Source organism: Lithobates pipiens, unplaced genomic scaffold (assembly GCF_037356315.1).
Source record: "Lithobates pipiens isolate NorthernLeopardFrog02 unplaced genomic scaffold, aLitPip1_a1.2 Scaffold_25, whole genome shotgun sequence".
NCBI lineage: Eukaryota > Metazoa > Chordata > Amphibia > Anura > Ranidae > Lithobates > Lithobates pipiens.
The window spans coordinates 239,599,690-239,619,268 of NW_027507787.1; the positions used below are offsets into that span (position 1 = coordinate 239,599,690).

Here is a 19,579-nt window from a genome sequence, read left to right on the forward strand (position 1 = left end):
GGAGTCCGCCGGGACTCCGCGCTTTTTTTTTTTTTTTTTTAAAAGCCAGCAGCTACAAATACTGCAGCTGCTGACTTTTAAAATAGTGACACTTACCTGTCCAGCGCGCCCGCGATGTCGGCACCCGAAGCCGATCTGTAGATCGTTTCTCGGGTGCTGCCGCCGCCATCTTGGGTATGGGAATCAGGTAATGGAGCCTTTCGGCTTCATTTCCCGGTTCCCTACTGCGCATGCGCGAGTCGCACTGCGCAATAAGGACGGTCCCCGCTGCCTCTGGGATCTGTGTGTTTTCCCAGCAGGCAGCGGGGCACTTGCGGAAAGGGGCGTAATCTACGCCCCTTTCCGCAGAGAGCTATCCCGGAAGTGGGTGCATTTACCTGGATTATCCAGGTAACTGCACCCCCCTCCCCCCTGAAAGGTGCCAATTGTGGCGCCGGAGGGGGGGGGGATTCCGATGAGCGAAAGGTCCATTTTAGGGTGGACCTCCGCTTTAAGACATCAGCATCACCAGGACATTTTGGAGAATTTCATGCTCCCAGCTTTGTGGGAACAGTTTGGGGATGGCCCCTTCCTATTACAACATGACTGGACACAAGTGTACAAAGCAATGCCCATAAAGACATGGCTGAGCAAGTTTGGGGTGGAGGAACTTGACCTTCATGGTGCTGTAAAATATTCTTTCTGAACTGAAGTTTTATACGTGTACTTATATTTTATATGCAGTTGGCACCAGAACATGTGTCCCCATTGGAAGATTTACCTTCACCATTTTGTTCTGGTGACAACTGGCAAAGTTTGTTTTGCCACTTTCTGTCTCCAGGACAAATCGAGAGAGTAAATCTTCCCGGGGGGAACCCGGACCGCAATAAAAACCTGACCGGGGTTCTAATCGACCCTTTCTCTATCTAGAACGAAAAAACAAACAGTTCTTTTTATGATCTTTCACAGCTCTGAGCCTGGAACTTGGCAGAATGACTTCTTTTGTCCACCTAATTTTAGTAAATATTTCGGTTATATGAGGAACAAGCACGTCTTGGTGTAAATTCGTGGAGCTGGTTTACAGGAATGTAAGGAATGTTCTGGTGTTGAGGAGGACGGATCTACTGAACATGAAGGATCTGTTCCTTTTACAGAAATATAGTCCACAAATCTGTCCCTTGGCTGCCCAGCCGGGTAACCCAAGCTGAGAACTTGGAGCAATTAGTGGAGCACATGTCATTGGATTGCCTGGATTCTGGTTTGTCCAATCCTTTTATAAATTCCTGAGTCAATTATTATGTTTATCTGTCTTAGGTAACATGGTGGACCATGCTCTGTGAAGATTGAGCGCCACGGATCTGAGAACGACATGCTGCCTCAGTTAATCTCGCCAAGAAAAGAACGAGGACATTTCCAGCAATAAACGTAGGTGCTGTGCTTTTTCTATATGGTTGGAGGCAGTGGCGTAACTAGAACCTTCAGGTCTTCAGTGCAAAAAAACATGAAGGGTCCCCCTGGCCCCCAGCCAGGAGCCCTTACCTCAGAGCCCAGTGGCGGAACGCCAGGGCCCAGTTGTAAGTGCGACCTTTGCGACCCTGGTAGTTCCACTACTGAATTCAGTACTTTTATTTTTTACTATTCCTTATTTTTTTACAATTTTTTTTTTTTTTTTTTAGGAGTACATTGGGGGTTTGGTGATCTATCAGGGGTCCAAACAGACCACCTTTGAGACAGAGAAAGAAGGCTGAGGACTCTCAAGCTCCATTTCTGTAGCCTCTGCTGCACAGAATGAATGGACAGGAAGAGCTCTGTATAGAGCTTCCCATTCATTCACCAACTAAAGCATAGGAAACCGTTTGCCATGCTTCAGTTATGAATGAACAGAGTCATTGACTGGTACCGATCACTCACTATATCTATTTGGAAAAGTAGGCGCTGGTAAATGACATTTTAATAGCCCCTTCCCCTCGCTATCCTTATAGCTTCCCCTGCAGAAGCCAGTGGGAGAAGGGAAGGGTGAGGCCAGCAGCACTGTAGGGGGATGAGGGTGAGGGGTCCCAGGGGTGCGCCCAGGGGCAGAAGGAAATGGTTTACTATGCCTCACTTATGAATGAACAGAGCCAGTGATTGGTACGAATCACTGACTCTGTCATTTCAGACAAGGAAGAGGGTGGTAGAAGACATATTTACGTGCCCCTTTCCCACTCTCCAATTTGACGCATCCCCTACAGCAGTCAGAGAGGAGGGGGGTGAGGAGCACAGGGGTTGCCGGGGAAGGGGGGGGCAGGAAAGAGCACAGAGGGGGAAAAGGGAGCTGGACAGGAGGGGCATCATATAGAGGAACCGTGATGCCCTTCATGTTCCTCCTGCAGCTGCTGAATGTCTGCTTCTCCCCCTCCCCCTCCCACAGGCAGACATTCAGCAGCTGCAGAAGGCACATGGAGGGCATCACGTTTCTGCTATATGCTGCCCTTCCTGTCCAGGTTTAGAGGGGAGATGCATAGGCCCAGGTCGCAATGGCAACCTCCTGTAGTTACGCTTCTGGGTTGAGGGGTTGGTCGACTCAAAACAAATATTTCAGGTACTAGGGTGTGTCATATAGTCCCCTCCCAAAAACGTACTGTAACGACACCCTGAGTATGAAAGGGGTTAAAGTCGTTTTAGGACATTCCATTTCTGAACATAAAGGCAGCTACCGAACACTCCAATCAGCCGAAAGAACCCCATATGAATAATTTGTCCCTCAAGTACGAGACGAGGCTCTGTACGGAGGGTCAAACAGGAATCAGACTCTTTATTATTAGAATCAGAATACAGTCTTATATACAGTAGAAGAGGCGGTCCCGCCTCCTGCTCATATTACTCATATAACAATACAACTGTAACCAGAAAAAGAATGAACACAAACTAATTAACTAACCCCTTAAAGCAGCCGATGTGACTCCGTGCCCTCCTGGGCATTGTATGATTAATCAGGATTTCACTACAGGTCAGACTTGTTGTCACCGGGCTTCACACATTAGTATAAACACAGGACACCTTCTCACAATAGCAGGAGCTAATTACAATTAAAAAAATAAACAGTGATTTCCCCCCCCCCCCCTCCTCAGCTTAGTAGGCAACAATCTATGGTATGAGTAGACTGTTCGGCTCCTACCCAGTTCTAGAGGCCAATATGATCAGCTCTCTCAACTAACTAACATGTTGAGTTCAGAATCAAACAAACCAAGAATAGTCTTTACATATATCCTGGGAGATATTGTGGATAAATATTACTGTCCCATTTCAAGTAATCCAATCATATTCTCAGGGTTCATTTATTTTCTTGGTCACCCTGCGCCCAACGTTGACTCCCGTCTCAAGAACCCAGACCACCCGGGGTGCAAAACTCCTGATGGGGGCAACGCTCATGTTCACCTACTCAAAAGGCCTGGCGGACGCCTCTCCTCATGATTAGCCAATGCCAACCACTGAGTACTAGAGTACCGAATAGAGACACCCTGCAAAGCAGGGGAGGAAGGAACCCGAGGGCGATACATCCTCCCCATAGACTTCAGGCCCACACCCTACCATCTGGGAGGGGGGGGGATGGAGAAACACACCCCTATCAAATGAAGGTGACGCACACATTCCTGTGCAAATTGCATGATATGTCTCTGGGGTGCGATTTGAGCCATAGATTTTTATGGCTCAAATCGCACTGCATTCGCACCAAACTTGTGGGCCCCTTTTTAGTCCGCACCAGAATCTGATTGCATGGTTGGGATCCAATTCTGTAAATCGCACTGTTTTTTTTTAAAAAAACTATTTTGGGGTGTCGTTAACTTAACATACACTCCGCAACCGGTTTGCGTGAACGTGTTTGCGATTTTTATGCGACGTGGAATCCGCATGGCATGTTTTTTATGGAGCTGGTTTTGTACACAGGGGTACAGTCATGCTAGAACATAAAAGGGGCTTCACCAAACTGTTACCACAAGGTTGGAAGAGCAAAATTGTCTACAATGTCTTTGCATGATGGAGTATTACCAGGACCCTTCACTGGGGACACCTGAACTTAATGATCTGAAGAGGTGTCCACTAGTGATGGCCGAACGGTTCGCCCGGCGGTCGTTTCGCGGCGAATTTCCGACTTTCGCCGTCCGCGGGTTCGAACGCCTTTTTCCGTCGTTCGCCCCGGCGGACTTACGTGTTTAATGTATACAAGAACTTTAACCTTTCGTGACACGTTTATCATGTGTTACAGGACAACCAATTGAGACATGACAGCTCATGGACACTTGGACATTCCCCCTAACCTATAAATACACCCGATCCGGTGGCCATTTTACATTCTTTCTTCTGTCACTGTAGGGAAAGGATCCTGTGTGGAGTAGGGACAGAGAAAACGCTAGCTATTTGGTACACAAAAGTTCTTTTCAGGACTGGTATAGGTGTTAGGTCAGCAGCCTGAGTTTCTTTTGTCAGTTTAGATAAAGGGACAGAGCGCTGTATGCTGCTATTTTAGGGACAGCTCAGCCAGATTAGTCTTTCTTCATCATCATCATCATCATCATCATTAGCTGTTACTATCAGGTCCACAAAAGAGCTGTTCCAGCTAATCGTTCCAGCCTACTCTTTTTTGCCAATTTGTATAGGGACAGGCAGGAAGCAGTGTGTCAGGCAGTGAGGATAATTTTAAAGACTTGCTGTTACTATTAGTTCCACAAAGGTTCTTTTCAGGACTGGTATCAGTGGTACGGTAATAGGCTTGTACACGTATAATATTCTTTCTTCCAAATATAGAAAGAATATTATACTTGACTGCTGCCCTTCTGCTGCAGTCTGCTAATCATTCACAACTCACTTGTTCCACAAAGCTCTTTATCAGGACTGGTAACTTGGTCTGTCTAGGGTGCTACGGTACATAGGCTTGGGTGCGGTACAGTCTGCTGTTCTGTAAGGACCGCTATCGGTCCACAATACATAGGGTTGCCGTGCACTACTGCTGACCGCTGCCCTATACTGCAGCAGTCCTTCATTGGTATAGGGACTGACGTACAGTCTGCTAATCACTAACACACAACCTGCTTGGTCCACAAAAGTTCTTATAAGGACTGGTAACTTGGTATAGGGTGCTACGGTACATAGGCCTGAGTGCGTTACAGTCTGCTGTTCTGTAAGGACCGCTATCGGTCCACAATACATAGGGTTGCCGTGCACTACTGCTGACCGCTGCCCTATACTGCAGCAGTCCTTCAGCGGTATAGGGACTGACGCACAGTCTGCTAAACACTAACACACAACCTGCTTGGTCCACAAAAGTTTTTATAAGGACTGGTAACTTGGTATAGGGTGCTACGGTACATAGGCCTGAGTGCAGTACAGTCTGCTGTTCTGTAAGGACCGCTATCGGTCCACAATACATAGGGTTGCCGTGCACTACTGCTGACCGCTGCCCTATACTGCAGCAGTCCTTCATTGGTATAGGGACTGACGTACAGTCTGCTAATCACTAACACACAACCTGCTTGGTCCACAAAAGTTCTTATAAGGACTGGTAACTTGGTATAGGGTGCTACGGTACATAGGCCTGAGTGCGTTACAGTCTGCTGTTCTGTAAGGACCGCTATCGGTCCACAATACATAGGGTTGCCGTGCACTACTGCTGACCGCTGCCCTATACTGCAGCAGTCCTTCATTGGTATAGGGACTGACGTACAGTCTGCTAATCACTAACACACAACCTGCTTGTTCCACAAAAGTTCTTATAAGGACTGGTAACTTGGTATAGGGTGCTACGGTACATAGGCCTGAGTGCGTTACAGTCTGCTGTTCTGTAAGGACCGCTATCGGTCCACAATACATAGGGTTGCCGTGCACTACTGCTGACCGCTGCCCTATACTGCAGCAGTCCTTCATTGGTATAGGGACTGACGTACAGTCTGCTAATCACTAACACACAACCTGCTTGGTCCACAAAAGTTCTTATAAGGACTGGTAACTTGGTATAGGGTGCTACGGTACATAGGCCTGAGTGCGTTACAGTCTGCTGTTCTGTAAGGACCGCTATCGGTCCACAATACATAGGGTTGCCGTGCACTACTGCTGACCGCTGCCCTATACTGCAGCAGTCCTTCAGCGGTATAGGGACTGACGCACAGTCTGCTAAACACTAACACACAACCTGCTTGGTCCACAAAAGTTTTTATAAGGACTGGTAACTTGGTATAGGGTGCTACGGTACATAGGCCTGAGTGCGTTACAGTCTGCTGTTCTGTAAGGACCGCTATCGGTCCACAATACATAGGGTTGCCGTGCACTACTGCTGACCGCTGCCCTATACTGCAGCAGTCCTTCATTGGTATAGGGACTGACGTACAGTCTGCTAATCACTAACACACAACCTGCTTGGTCCACAAAAGTTCTTATAAGGACTGGTAACTTGGTATAGGGTGCTACGGTACATAGGCCTGAGTGCGTTACAGTCTGCTGTTCTGTAAGGACCGCTATCGGTCCACAATACATAGGGTTGCCGTGCACTACTGCTGACCGCTGCCCTATACTGCAGCAGTCCTTCAGCGGTATAGGGACTGACGCACAGTCTGCTAAACACTAACACACAACCTGCTTGGTCCACAAAAGTTTTTATAAGGACTGGTAACTTGGTATAGGGTGCTACGGTACATAGGCCTGAGTGCAGTACAGTCTGCTGTTCTGTAAGGACCGCTATCGGTCCACAATACATAGGGTTGCCGTGCACTACTGCTGACCGCTGCCCTATACTGCAGCAGTCCTTCATTGGTATAGGGACTGACGTACAGTCTGCTAATCACTAACACACAACCTGCTTGGTCCACAAAAGTTCTTATAAGGACTGGTAACTTGGTATAGGGTGCTACGGTACATAGGCCTGAGTGCGTTACAGTCTGCTGTTCTGTAAGGACCGCTATCGGTCCACAATACATAGGGTTGCCGTGCACTACTGCTGACCGCTGCCCTATACTGCAGCAGTCCTTCATTGGTATAGGGACTGACGTACAGTCTGCTAATCACTAACACACAACCTGCTTGTTCCACAAAAGTTCTTATAAGGACTGGTAACTTGGTATAGGGTGCTACGGTACATAGGCTTGAGTGCGGTACAGTCTGCTGTTCTGTAAGGACCGCTATCGGTCCACAATAGATAGGGTTGACGTGCACCACTGCTGACCGCTGCCCTATACTGCAGCAGTCCTTCAGCGGTATAGGGACTGACGTACAGTCTGCTAAACACTAATACACAACCTGCTTGGTCCACAAAAGTTCTTATAAGGACTGGTAACTTGGTATAGGGTGCTACGGTACATAGGCTTGAGTGCGGTACAGTCTGCTGTTCTGTAAGGACCGCTATAGGTCCACAATAGATAGGGTTGACGTGCACCACTGCTGACCGCTCACCTATACTGCAGCAGTCCTTCAGCGGTATAGGGACTAAGAGTTTTGTCACAGGGTCATTTAAAAAATGACATGCAGAGGAAGAGGCAGGCCCTTCCGCAGGGGTGGTAGGGGTAGGGCAGGAGCAACAGGCTTGAGCCAAAGTGGGAAGTTGCAGAAGGTGCGTTCAATTACTTTAAAGGATGCACCAGACTTGGTTGAGTGGCTCGCTCAGCCTTACTCTTCTGCACCCTCCTCATCCTCTCGATCTGCACCCTCTTCTTCACTCTCTGCTATGTGCACCCCCAAAGACACTACCACCAACAACACGACCACCACCACCACCACCACATACCTTCCGCTTGAGTCACTGGAATTATTTTCCGATCCATATCAAGAGGACATTTCTGATGCGCAGCCACTCTTGGTATTGGATCAGGAAGAGGAGGTAGCAACAAGCGCTACTCAGCAGTCTGACGCCAGTACCCAGATCAGCCCAAGGAGGAGGTTGGTCCCCGGTGTTGCTGCCTACTCTACTTATAGCGGTGGGGAAGGTGACGTTGATGATGACGTGTCTAGTGATGTCACGTGGGTGCCCACAAGAGAGGAAGAGGAGGGGAGTTCAGAGGGAGATATGGACCAGCAGATAGGGAGGAGAAGCAGCAATGACTTACATTGCACAGCAGGGACAAAGCAGACTGCAAATGTATCAGGAGCGAGTCATCGACCATGTACGGTCACATCTGGCGCTCCCAGGACACCGGCACATGGCTCCGCAGTGTGGGCTTTTTTTAACGTGTCCGCTGCTGACAATAGCGTTGCCATCTGCAATCTTTGCAGTCAACGCGTTAGTCGCGGTAAGCCCAATACTCACCTAGGGACGACCGCCTTAAGAAGGCACATGAGCAGCCATCACCGAGCCCAGTGGGAGCAACGGAACACACAAAGCCACACTGCAGGCTCTCACCGTCCAGCCTCGTCTTCTACTTCTCCTTCTCCTCTCTCCTCACAATTGTCCTCCACTCCACCTTCCATCACGCCAAGCTCACATTTTTCTGCAAAAAGGCAGGCTTCCGTGGGCCTAATGTTTGAGCGTAAAAAAATGATGACGCCGGATAACCCTCTTGCCCAACGGTTGGCGGCTGGCTTGTCAGAACTCATAGCCCGCCAACTACTGCCATATAAACTGGTGGACTCGGAGGCCTTTCGCAAATTTGTGGCCATTGGAACACCACAATGGAAGGTCCCAGGAAGGAAGTATTTCTCAGAGAAGGGCATCCCAGAGCTATATGGCCATGTTCAGCGGCAAGTGAATGTATCTCTGGCACACAGTGTCGGTGCCAAGATACATCTGACCACAGACACGTGGTCTAGCAAACACGGGCAGGGAAGGTATATCAGTTTTACTGCCCACTGGGTGAACCTTCTGACGGCCGTCAAGCATGTAACCCGTGGCACCCGTGTAGATTTGGTTTTACCGCCACGGATTGCATGCAGGCCTGACTCTTCTTCTCCTCCTCCTACTCCATCCTCCTCCCTCTCCTCCTCAGCTGCCTCCTCCTTTTCCGCTGCTAGCGTCTCTTCCACTGCACCGCCCAAGCTCCCCAGAACCTATTCCACATGCCAGGTGAGACGTTGCCATGCCGTGCTGCGTCTGTTGTGCCTGGAAGCAAAGAGCCACACTGGCCCGGCACTCCTTTCAGCTTTGCGTTCACAGGCAGATGAGTGGCTAACACCGCTCAATTTGACAGTTGGTAAAGTGGTGTGTGACAACGGTGCCAATCTGCTTAGCGCATTGAAACAGGGCAAAATCACGCACGTGCCGTGCATGGCACACGTCTTAAACTTGGTCGTGCAGCGATTCCTTGTCAAATACCCTGGGGTCCAGGACATCTTGCGGCAGGCAAGGAAAATCTCGGCCCATTTCAGAAGATCTTACACGGCCATGGCTCGCCTTGCTGACATTCAGCGGCGACACCATCTGCCGGTCAGACGTCTTATTTGCGATTGCCCGACGCGATGGAACTCAACCTTCTATATGCTTGATAGGCTGCTCCAGCAGAAACGTGCAGTTAACGTCTACCTGTATGAACTCTGCGAAAGAAACGGTTCTGGGGAGCTGGGTTTTTTTTCACCGCGCCAGTGGCTGCTCATGCGCGACACATGCAGACTTCTGCGGCCATTTGAGGAGATCACCAAACTGGTCAGTCGCAGCCATGGCGCCATCAGTGACATGGTACCTTATGCCTTCTTTCTGGAGCGTGCATTGCGTCGTGTCATTGATCAGGCTGTGGAGGAGCAGGAGCGGGAAGATGAGGAAGTCGCAATGCTGGATGAATTCCCAGGGGGGGCTACTCTATCTGAGACAAGTCAACAACAGGAGTCTGATGAGGAGTCAGAGGAGGATGGTGCCGGGGCGGATGAGCAGGAGCAAGAAGAGCATGCTTTAAACCTTTCTGGGATCCCTGTTGTGCGAGGATGGGGAGAGGAGAATGAAGAGGACGACATTATCCTGGATGATGAGCAGGAGCCAGGCCACCACACCGCTTCCACTTTAGTGCAAATGGGGGCCTTCATGCTCCAGTGTTTTAATAGGGACCCCCGTATAAAAAGCATGAGGGTCAAGGACCAGTACTGGGTGGCAACGTACTTAGACCCCCGGTACAAACACAAAATGGCGGAAATGTTACCGCCGTCGCAGAGGGCTGTCAGAATGCAGCACTTCCAGGCCTTGCTTCGAGAAATGCTGCATTCTGCTTTTGCGTGCGCTGGCAGAGGAGCAATTCCCACTCCCAGAGAAGGATTTGCGGGTACCAATCCAACAGCGCCTGCAAGAAGAGGCCGGTTTGAAGATGTGTTGGTGACTTCGGATATGAGGTCATTCTTTCAGCCGACCCATCGACAGGTGTCATCCGGATCCAGCATCAGGGAACGCCTAGACCGTCAGGTGTCCGACTACATTGGGTTAACGGCCGATGTGGACGCTCTGAGGAGTGATGAACCCCTAGACTACTGGGTGGGCAGGCTTGACCTCTGGCCAGAGCTTGCCCAATTTGCAATCGAACTGTTGGCTTGCCCCTCATCCAGTGTCCTGTCCGAAAGGACGTTCAGCGCAGCAGGGGGGATTGTGACCGATAAGCGTACTCGCCTAGCTCACCACAGTGTTAACTACCTCACATTTCTAAAAATGAATGAGGCATGGATCTCGGAGGAATTCAACACATGTGATCAGTAGACCATGTATATGTCTATAAACAATTTTTGGAATCAAGCACACAGACCTTCTTAATTCATTTGGCTCACTTCCCTGACCCAAAAAAGCACACCGTACTATATGCCCCTACCCTCCTCTTTGAAGAGGTTGAGCGGTGTCATATTTCTACTGGGGCTGCTTATTATGAGGGGTTCCCACCATCCCTGTGCTGTGCTGACTTCCTCCTGGGTGTTCTTATTATGAGGGGCTCCCACCATCCCTGTGCTGTGCTGACTTCCTCCTGGGGGTTCTTATTATGAGGGGATCACACCATCCCTGTGCTGTGCTGACTTCCTCCTGGGGCTGCTTACGGTGCTGCTGTCAGCGCTGTATGTCACGGAGCTGCTGTCAGCGCTGTATGTCACGGAGCTGCTGTCAGCGCTGTATGTCACGGAGCTGCTGTCAGCGCTGTATGTCACGGAGCTGCTGTCAGCGCTGTATGTCACGGAGCTGCTGTCAGCGCTGTATGTCACGGAGCTGCTGTCAGCGCTGTATGTCACGGAGCTGCTGTCAGCGCTGTATGTCACGGAGCTGCTGTCAGCGCTGTATGTCACGGAGCTGCTGTCAGCGCTGTATGTCACGGAGCTGCTGTCAGCGCTGTATGTCACGGTGCTGCTGTCAGCGCTGTATGTCACGGAGCTGCTGTCAGCGCTGTATGTCACGGAGCTGCTGTCAGTGCTGTATGTCACGGAGCTGCTGTCAGCGCTGTATGTCACGGAGCTGCTGTCAGCGCTGTATGTCACGGAGCTGCTGTCAGCGCTGTATGTCACGGTGCTGCTGTCAGCGCTGTATGTCACGGTGCTGCTGTCAGCGCTGTATGTCACGGAGCTGCTGTCAGCGCTGTATGTCACGGAGCTGCTGTCAGCGCTGTATGTCACGGAGCTGCTGTCAGCGCTGTATGTCACGGAGCTGCTGTCAGCGCTGTATGTCACGGAGCTGCTGTCAGCGCTGTATGTCACGGTGCTGATGTCAGTGCTCTGTATTACGGTGCTGCTGTCAGTGCTCTGTATCTCCTGCACCCTCTTGTTTGCCTACCCTGGTCCCTGACCTTCCCTCTCCTCCATTGCCTTCATTAGCTCCATAGTCCTGAATTGTCAGAACAATTTCCCAAATAAAAAAAAAATGCTTGTAGTTATCGATCCCAAATTCACCTCATACATGTATTATGCTATTGTCCAGGTGGTGGGACTACGTGCTACCCCCTAATAATTACCCCGTGGCCGCAAATTCGACCTAAAGGTTTGCGAAATTCGCCTCCCATTGAAGTCAATGGAGCCCGCGGCGAACGGTCGTTTTCGCGAACGTTTGTGTCCGTTCGCGTTTCGCGTTCGCGAAACGTCCCGTCGGAAGTTCGTCCATCACTAGTGTCCACATAGTGTATCAATTTGAAGGGCCTTTAAGATGTGTGCTTTATATGAATAGTTACCATTAACGGTGGAGTTTTTTAGTCATGGGCCTTCAAGGACAAGACTGATGTTGTATGAGAAGACCTGTCCCACCATCGGCATTCCAGTTTATCCCAAAGGCATTCAGTAGGGTTGAGATCAGCGCTGTCCACTTTTCTAGGAATACTTTTCTCAAGACTGTGGAGTGTGTCTATGGGAATTTGTGCCCAATTTTAAGAATCAGGGTTTTGGTAGGGTTGAGGTCAGGGCTCTGTGCAGGCCACTAGAGTTCTTTCACATCAAACTGGTCATCCGTGTCTTTTTATGGAGTTGGTTTTGTACACAAGGGGTACAGTCATGCTGGAACAGAAAAGGGGCTTCACCAAACTGTTACCACAAGGTTGGAAGAGCAAAAATGTCGTCTACAACGTCTTTACATGATGCATCATACTCAAAAAGACTTGAGGCTGTAATTGGTGCCAAAGGTTCTTCACCAAAGTATTGACACAAACATACACCCCATAGGTTGAACTTGATGGACTGGTGTCTCAGCCTCACCAACCATGTAACTTATTTACACTCATTGATAGGGAGAGGGTTGACATACGTTTGACCATATAGGGTAGATGTGATGGTTGGGTGGACACAATTTTGTCCATATAATGTATTTTTTAAATGTGGATGAAGATGGATGATCTCTATATCACAAATCAACAGATGAAATGTGTTTTGCATGATGAATTATTTTGCTTGCAGGATAGTTTTGGATGATAGTTCATTGGAAAAATAAAAATATAATTGGAATGATTGTGATGCCTCCTACACTAATAGTTCATTCTATTGCAGTATATAAATGACGGGTTTTTGCTCTTTGGCAGATGAAATGTGTACTTATAGTCTCGGAGGGGGCAGAAGTTCTTTTCTGTTGGGCTGATGAAGAATTTGAAAAGAAACTTCACAAAAGATATTCTCACTCTGATGACTTCTTACAGGTAAGCATCCTAATTAGATGACAATTTCTGAACGGTCAATGAGACCAGAACAATGGAAAGGCCAATGGCTGGCGTATAATGCCCATCTGTTCTCTTCCTTAATCACTTGCCTACTGGTAATAGAGTAGAGTTTTTACTTCTGGTGGTATTTAATTGCCACTGGGTTTATTTTTTGCTAAACAAACGGAAAAAGACAGATTTAGAAAAAAAAGTTTTTCATAAATTTTTTATTTTTTTTTACATTTTTATAGATTTAAGTATTTTTTTCTCCTTCACCGATGTGGGCTGACGAGGCTGCACCGATGTGGGCTGGCGAGATGTGGGTTGGCGAGGCTGCACCGATGTGGGCTGGCGAGGCGGCCCTGATGTGGGCTGGCGGGATGTGGGCTGGCGAGGCCGCACCGATGTGGGCTGGCGAGGCGGCCCCGAGGTGGGCCGACGAGGCGGCCCCGAGGTGGGCCGACGAGGCGGCCCCGAGGTGGGCCGACGAGGCGGCCCCGAGGTGGGCCGACGAGGCGGCCCCGAGGTGGGCCGACGAGGTGGCACCGACGTGGGCTGCTGAGGCTGCAGTAGAGCTTCCCCTTTTTGGGTGGAGCTAGAGCTTCCCCTTTCACACTGCTCCAACCTAAAGTCGCACGATTTTGACACGTTTTTGATGCGATTTCAATGCCTGTGTAAACTTGGTCTGTGGACCTCAACTCGCATGAAAGTCGGACCAAAGTAGTACAGGGACTATTTGAAGTCGCACATATATGAATGGTTGTCATTGGAATTTATGGGGAGCGGCTTGTCATGCGACTTTGCAGTCCCAAGTTGCAAGACAAGCCGCAACAAGTGTGAAAGGGTCCTTTAATGGCGCGTACACACGACCGGACTTTCTGGCAGACTAGGTTCGACGGTCTTCCTGGCGGGCTTTCGGCGGAGCTCCGACGGACTTTCCGAACTAACGGACTTGGCCACACATGACTGGACTAAATCCGTTCGTAAGACCGTTAGTTTTTAACGTGATGATGTAAGTGGGACTAAACAAGGAAGTTCAATAGCCAGTAGCTGCCCTTGCATCGGACCAGAACACAAATGAACGGTTTTCCCAATTTTAGTCCATCCAGAATTGAGTCCGTCGGATAGATTTGAAACATGTTCTATTTCTAGGTCTGTCTGATTTTTTTTTTTTTTTTTTTTTAAACGATCGGACTAGCCCACACACGATCGGATTGTCCGACGGACTGATCCCTTTGGACCTGGTCTGCCGGAAAGTCCGGTCGTGTGTACGAGGCATATGAGATCTTACAAAGGAAGTGATGATGATTTTTAATTTTAATTGCTTCTTGGCTAATCCGATGGAAGGGAATACACCTTAAAATGAGCACTTATCAGTGGGGTTATCTGTTTTATAAAGTGAGTAATGGATATATCTGTAGAGCAGTGGTCCCCAAACTGCGCCCCGGGGGCCGAATGTGGCCCTTTCCTTGTCTTTTATCCGGCCCTTGGGGCACTATTGCTCCTACTAGTAGGAGAACCGTATTCAACTATCTGACATTTGGACAATATGATGCCAACGATGGGGCACTATTCCTCCTCCTAATACCAAAAGTCGCTGATCGCCGCCATTACTAGTATAAGAAAAAATAAGTACATACAAATATATCCAGTATATCCCATAGTTTGTAGACGGTATAACTTTTGTGCAAACCAACCGATGTACACTTATTGGGATTTTTTTTATACCAAAAATATGTAGCAGAATGCATTGTTTTTTTTATTTTTTTTTTATTGGATATGTTTTATAGCAGAGAGCAAAAAAATAATAAATTTTATATATATATATATATTATAATTTTTATTTATTTTTTTCAAAATTGTCGCTCTTTTTTTTTTATTGGATATGTTTTATAGCAGAGAGTAAAAAAACAAAACAAACAAACAAAAAAAAAAAAAATAATATATATATATATATATATATATATATTTATTATATATATATTTTTTTTTTTGTTTTGTTTTTTTACTCTCTGCTATAAAACATATCCAATAAAAAAAAACGGCAATTTTGAAAAAAACAAAATATTATATATATATATATATATATATATATATATATATATATATAATATTTTGTTTTTTCAAAATTGCCGTTTTTTATTTTTTATTTTTTCTCTTTTTTTTGTTTAAAGCACAAAAAATAAGATCAAATGCCACCAAAAGAAAGCTCTGTTTGTGGAAAAAAAAAAGGATTATTATTTATTTGGGTACAGCGTCGCATGACCACGCAATTGTCGGTTAAAATAACGCAGTGCCGTATGGCAAACAATGGCCTGGTCAGGAAGAGGGGTAAATCTTCCAGAAAGCAAGTGGTTAAATAATTGAATTTTAATTTTAGATTGGCTTCCTGTAATCTCCTGCACAGTAGAATTTGGGGGGGGGGGGGCAGTACTGTAGGCTCTGCCTCTTTGTTCAGCACCATCAATGTAACACTGAGAGCTTGCTGACTGGAAAAAAGAGCAGAGTGATGACCTCATAATTCCATTGTTGCTTCTTTATTGTCCAGTCGGCAGGTTGGGGGAGGGTGGTGGCTCAGGCTCTAGAGCTTAACTGTGCCGGAGGTCAGAGACCTTGCTAGGCTGTCTGGATGGGGTCCCTGAATAATAACATTGGCTGATTAAAAATAAAAAACAAAAAAAATCTTTGGTTAGATAAGGCCTTTCACATACATGATGAGTGTTTGCCTAGAGTTCACCATGTATATGTATTGTATATTTCTTATACTTTTATAATAATGTCAGGATGTTCTCTAAATTTGTCTCTCCTCCAGTCTCCGACATTTGGTGACAGCATCAATACTCTGTTTGCCCCTCTGATCATCTCTTGTGTGACGCTGTTGGAGGAGATCGGTGACACCTATACCTGCTTCACCACTGAGAATGAACATCTCTGTGTTCTTCACATGGCAAGTTATTTCAGATTTATAAAATAAAAAATCTCTGGAGTGCAGGAAGTCCAACATCTAAATGTCCCTTCCAGGGCCGGGCCGAGGAGGAGGCTCCTGCCTAAGGTGCTGTGTTTGGATCGGGGCCTCTCCTGGCTTTGTCCTGTTCTAGTTCTCTCCTGCCCTCTGCTGGGAAAACCTCTGTGTGGTGTATGTGCTTTACTCTGATTTATGTGCATTCTAAATTATTCACATTATTTGTTTTATTCTTAAAATGCAGTAAAAGCTGCAAAGTTAAATTCTTGCTCAGCACCCCCTGAAAATCTCAGAAGGTGTTTTATGAGATTTGATACAACTTATTTTTATGCACGTTTGTGACATTTATAAAACTAAAAATTATTATTGATGACGACGCCCCGGACCTCGCCGTGACAAAGACGACGCCCCGGACCTCGCCGTGACAAAGACGACGCCCCGGACCTCGCCGTGACAAAGACGACGCCCCGGACCTCGCCGTGACAAAGGCGATGCCCCGGACCTCGCCGTGACAAAGACGACGCCCCGGACCTCGCCGACGACCCGGCCCTTGCCACGACAAAGGACGACGACCCCCCCCCGGCCCACGACAAAAGGACGACGACCCCCCCGGCCCTCGCCGCGACAAAGGACGACGACCCCCCCGGCCCTCGCCGCGACAAAGGACGACGACCCCCCCGGCCCTCGCCGCGACAAAGGACGACGACCCCCCCGGCCCTCGCCGCGACAAAGCACGACGACCCCCCCGGCCCTCGCCGCGACAAAGGACGACGACCCCCCCCCCCCGGCCCTCGCCACGACAAAGGACGACGACCCCCCCCCCCCCGGCCCTCGACACGACAAAGACGACGACTGACCCGGTCCTCGCCACGGCGACCCCTTGGACCTGGCCACGGCGACCCCTTGGACCTGGCCACGGCGACCCCTTGGACCTGGCCACGGCGACCCCTTGGACCTGGCCACGGCGACCCCTTGGACCTGGCCACGGCGACCCCTTGGACCTGGCCACGGCGACCCCTTGGACCTGGCCACGGCGACCCCTTGGACCTGGCCACGGCGACCACTTGGACCTCGCCACGATGACTACTTCAACGTGACAGTCTCTTACAGGTGCTTACAATTTATGCTGCACTTTTACATGAAATACATTCACACCAGTCCCTGGCCCTAGAAGCTTACAATCTAAAGGTCCCTATCTCACATACATACATACATACATATATGAAAAATGTATAAAAAACAGGACAATGAACAAATATTTCAGGAAATAGTGGAAACTCCACATCTGCGTTGAATTTGAGATGTTCTGTGAGGGAGGTCTATGCCCGGCTCATACATTGCTCGGGGCCATCCAATAGGAGGGTTCAGCGGTCCATTTGGGGTGTGGAGTTCATCGGAGGTATTTTTGCTCCTACAGTATTTCATATCCTCTCTCTGCAGTTTGGAGAATGCCTCTTCATTGCTGTTAATGGTGACGGATCGGAGACGGAGGACGATTTACGGCGTAAGCTTTATGTATTGAAGAGACTGACGGAGGTGCACTTTGGTCTGGTGACATTGGATGGGCAGCTCATCAGAAAGGAGTACGTATGACGAGAGAGAATTCCATGATACTTATCACCGCTATTATGTATCAGATATATTTAGTGTGGATTACTGTACATGTGTAATGATTTTCTGTGTTGAGGAAGAAAAGCAGAATCTCCTAAAATTTTAAATAATTTATTGGACTGATATGGCAGCTATATACTGATTTTCCTCCTGTATTATTCTACTCTGGGCTATATCAGACGTGGATATAAGATGATTGTTACAAATGGAGGACTAGGCAGTAGTGATATATCAGGACACAGATGGCTTATGCCACTTTTCTTTATTACATTTTCAATAAGGGCATACATTATCAGAGGTACTTTCACATCTCTTCATGGTCACGGTAATATGGGCCGTAGATTATGAATGTAGCAGAATAGGAGACATTATAGTTGTGTTCCCATCAACACAGAAAATTGAGGAAAGTAAACTTGTGCAACAATGGCTATTTCAACCTGGTTAAGGAGGGGAAGGGTAGTTTAAGGGCTACAGAGGCCGATAAAGGGTTCCTGGGGGCAGAGGCGGCTCTAGGCTTTTTGAGGCCTTAGGCAAAACCTAGACATGAGGCCCCACTCATGCCCATAATGTGAAAAATAATTCAAGCGATAAAAAAAATTTAATTTGTATAAATTACATATATTAGGAGCTTTAAAATGCTGGTGTCAGTGCTCTCGGTGCTGGTGTCAGTACTCTCGGTGCTGGTGTCAGTGCTCTCTATCTCACAGACAGTGTTAAACCGTTGCTGGTCTGAGCTTAATGCCACAGTGGCATTGTTGTCAGCAGAGGCGGCTCTTCAATCAGGCTGTCACGAGGCCCCTATGAGTGCGAGGCCTTAGGCGACTGTCTTATTTGCCTAATTAGAGAGCCGCCTCTGCCTGGGGGTCAGAGGCTGAGGGAGAACCTGAAACATCTGTAGGCAGGTGCAGTCTACTTTGTCCACTGTAGGTGGTGCTCTCCCTCAGTTGAAGAAAAAAAGGGAAACACACAGTTCCTATATGGCAGGGATATGCAATTTGCGGACCTCCAGCTGTTGCAAAACTACAAGTCCCATCATGCTTCTGGGTGTCATGCTTGTGGCTGTCAGAGTCTTGCTATGCCTCATGGGACTTGTAGTTCTGCAACAGCTGGATGTCCACTAATTGCATATCCCTGCTCTATGGTTTCCGGGATCACTGGGAAAGCACCCAATTGGATGCTGGATGCCCCATTTGACTCCAGCAGCCATCTTGGCTCAGGCTGAGTGATAGAGTAGGACTAGGTATCTCGTCTGGTAGGAAAAGTACTAGTAATAGGAAAAGATTCCTAACGGGGAGGGAAAGCATAGGGTCAAAGCTTGTTTGAACATCTTTTGGGACACTGGATGGCCGGGCCGTATTCCACTCTCTTAACAGACACACGTCATCTTCACAGCATTGGAATTTGTAAACCAGGTGGGACACAAACAGCATAAAGAAAAATGTGTTCATTTGGCTATCATATTAAAACAAGCTTCTGGTTATTGTTTGTGATCATCCAGCTTTGCCCGCTCTCTCTCGGTCTTGGTGCCATTTTTTTGGCATCATGCTGTCGCATGGAATCCTGACGCCCAATCATCCGGAAATAAATTGTTCTCCTTTTTTGTTCAATGCAGGTTACGGCCTCCTGATTCGGATCAGCGGATCTTGGTGTGGAAGACGTTCCAGAGTCTTCTCCTTACATACAGCACTCTACGAAATGAAGACCAGAGCTTTGCAGTAGAGGTGAATGATGTTTGTTCCGTCACCCCACATAGCTCACAAAATACAATTCCGCTCTTGGACAATTGTGCTCGGTTTTGGTGATGCAACCCAATGCAATGATTGTCTCTGCCAGAGAGTTTACAGTGATTAAACCCAATAAGTGAACAGATTTATGTCTTGTGTTAGCTTAAAAATATTGAAGTAGACAAAATATTGCCAGTAAGAAACCCATAATGTGGTTAAAAAAAAAAAAAAAAAAAAAAACTGAAGCTGAAAAGTAGGAACATATTCGAATAGCCTTT

At 47.9% G+C, this 19,579-nt stretch overlaps 1 protein-coding gene across 1 annotated transcript in view; it reads left to right on the forward strand.

Moving 5' to 3' along the window:
• Positions 1-19,579, forward strand: part of HPS1 (HPS1 biogenesis of lysosomal organelles complex 3 subunit 1) — a 115,748-nt gene that overhangs the window by 11,436 nt on the left and 84,733 nt on the right. Inside the window, exons 2-6 of the mRNA XM_077455709.1 lie at positions 1,294-1,404; positions 12,891-13,004; positions 15,817-15,951; positions 17,407-17,549; positions 19,190-19,298. Of these exons, the coding sequence (XP_077311835.1) occupies positions 12,891-13,004; positions 15,817-15,951; positions 17,407-17,549; positions 19,190-19,298 (501 nt within the window). The 5' untranslated portion in view covers positions 1,294-1,404. The remainder of the gene's footprint in view (positions 1-1,293; positions 1,405-12,890; positions 13,005-15,816; positions 15,952-17,406; positions 17,550-19,189; positions 19,299-19,579) is intronic.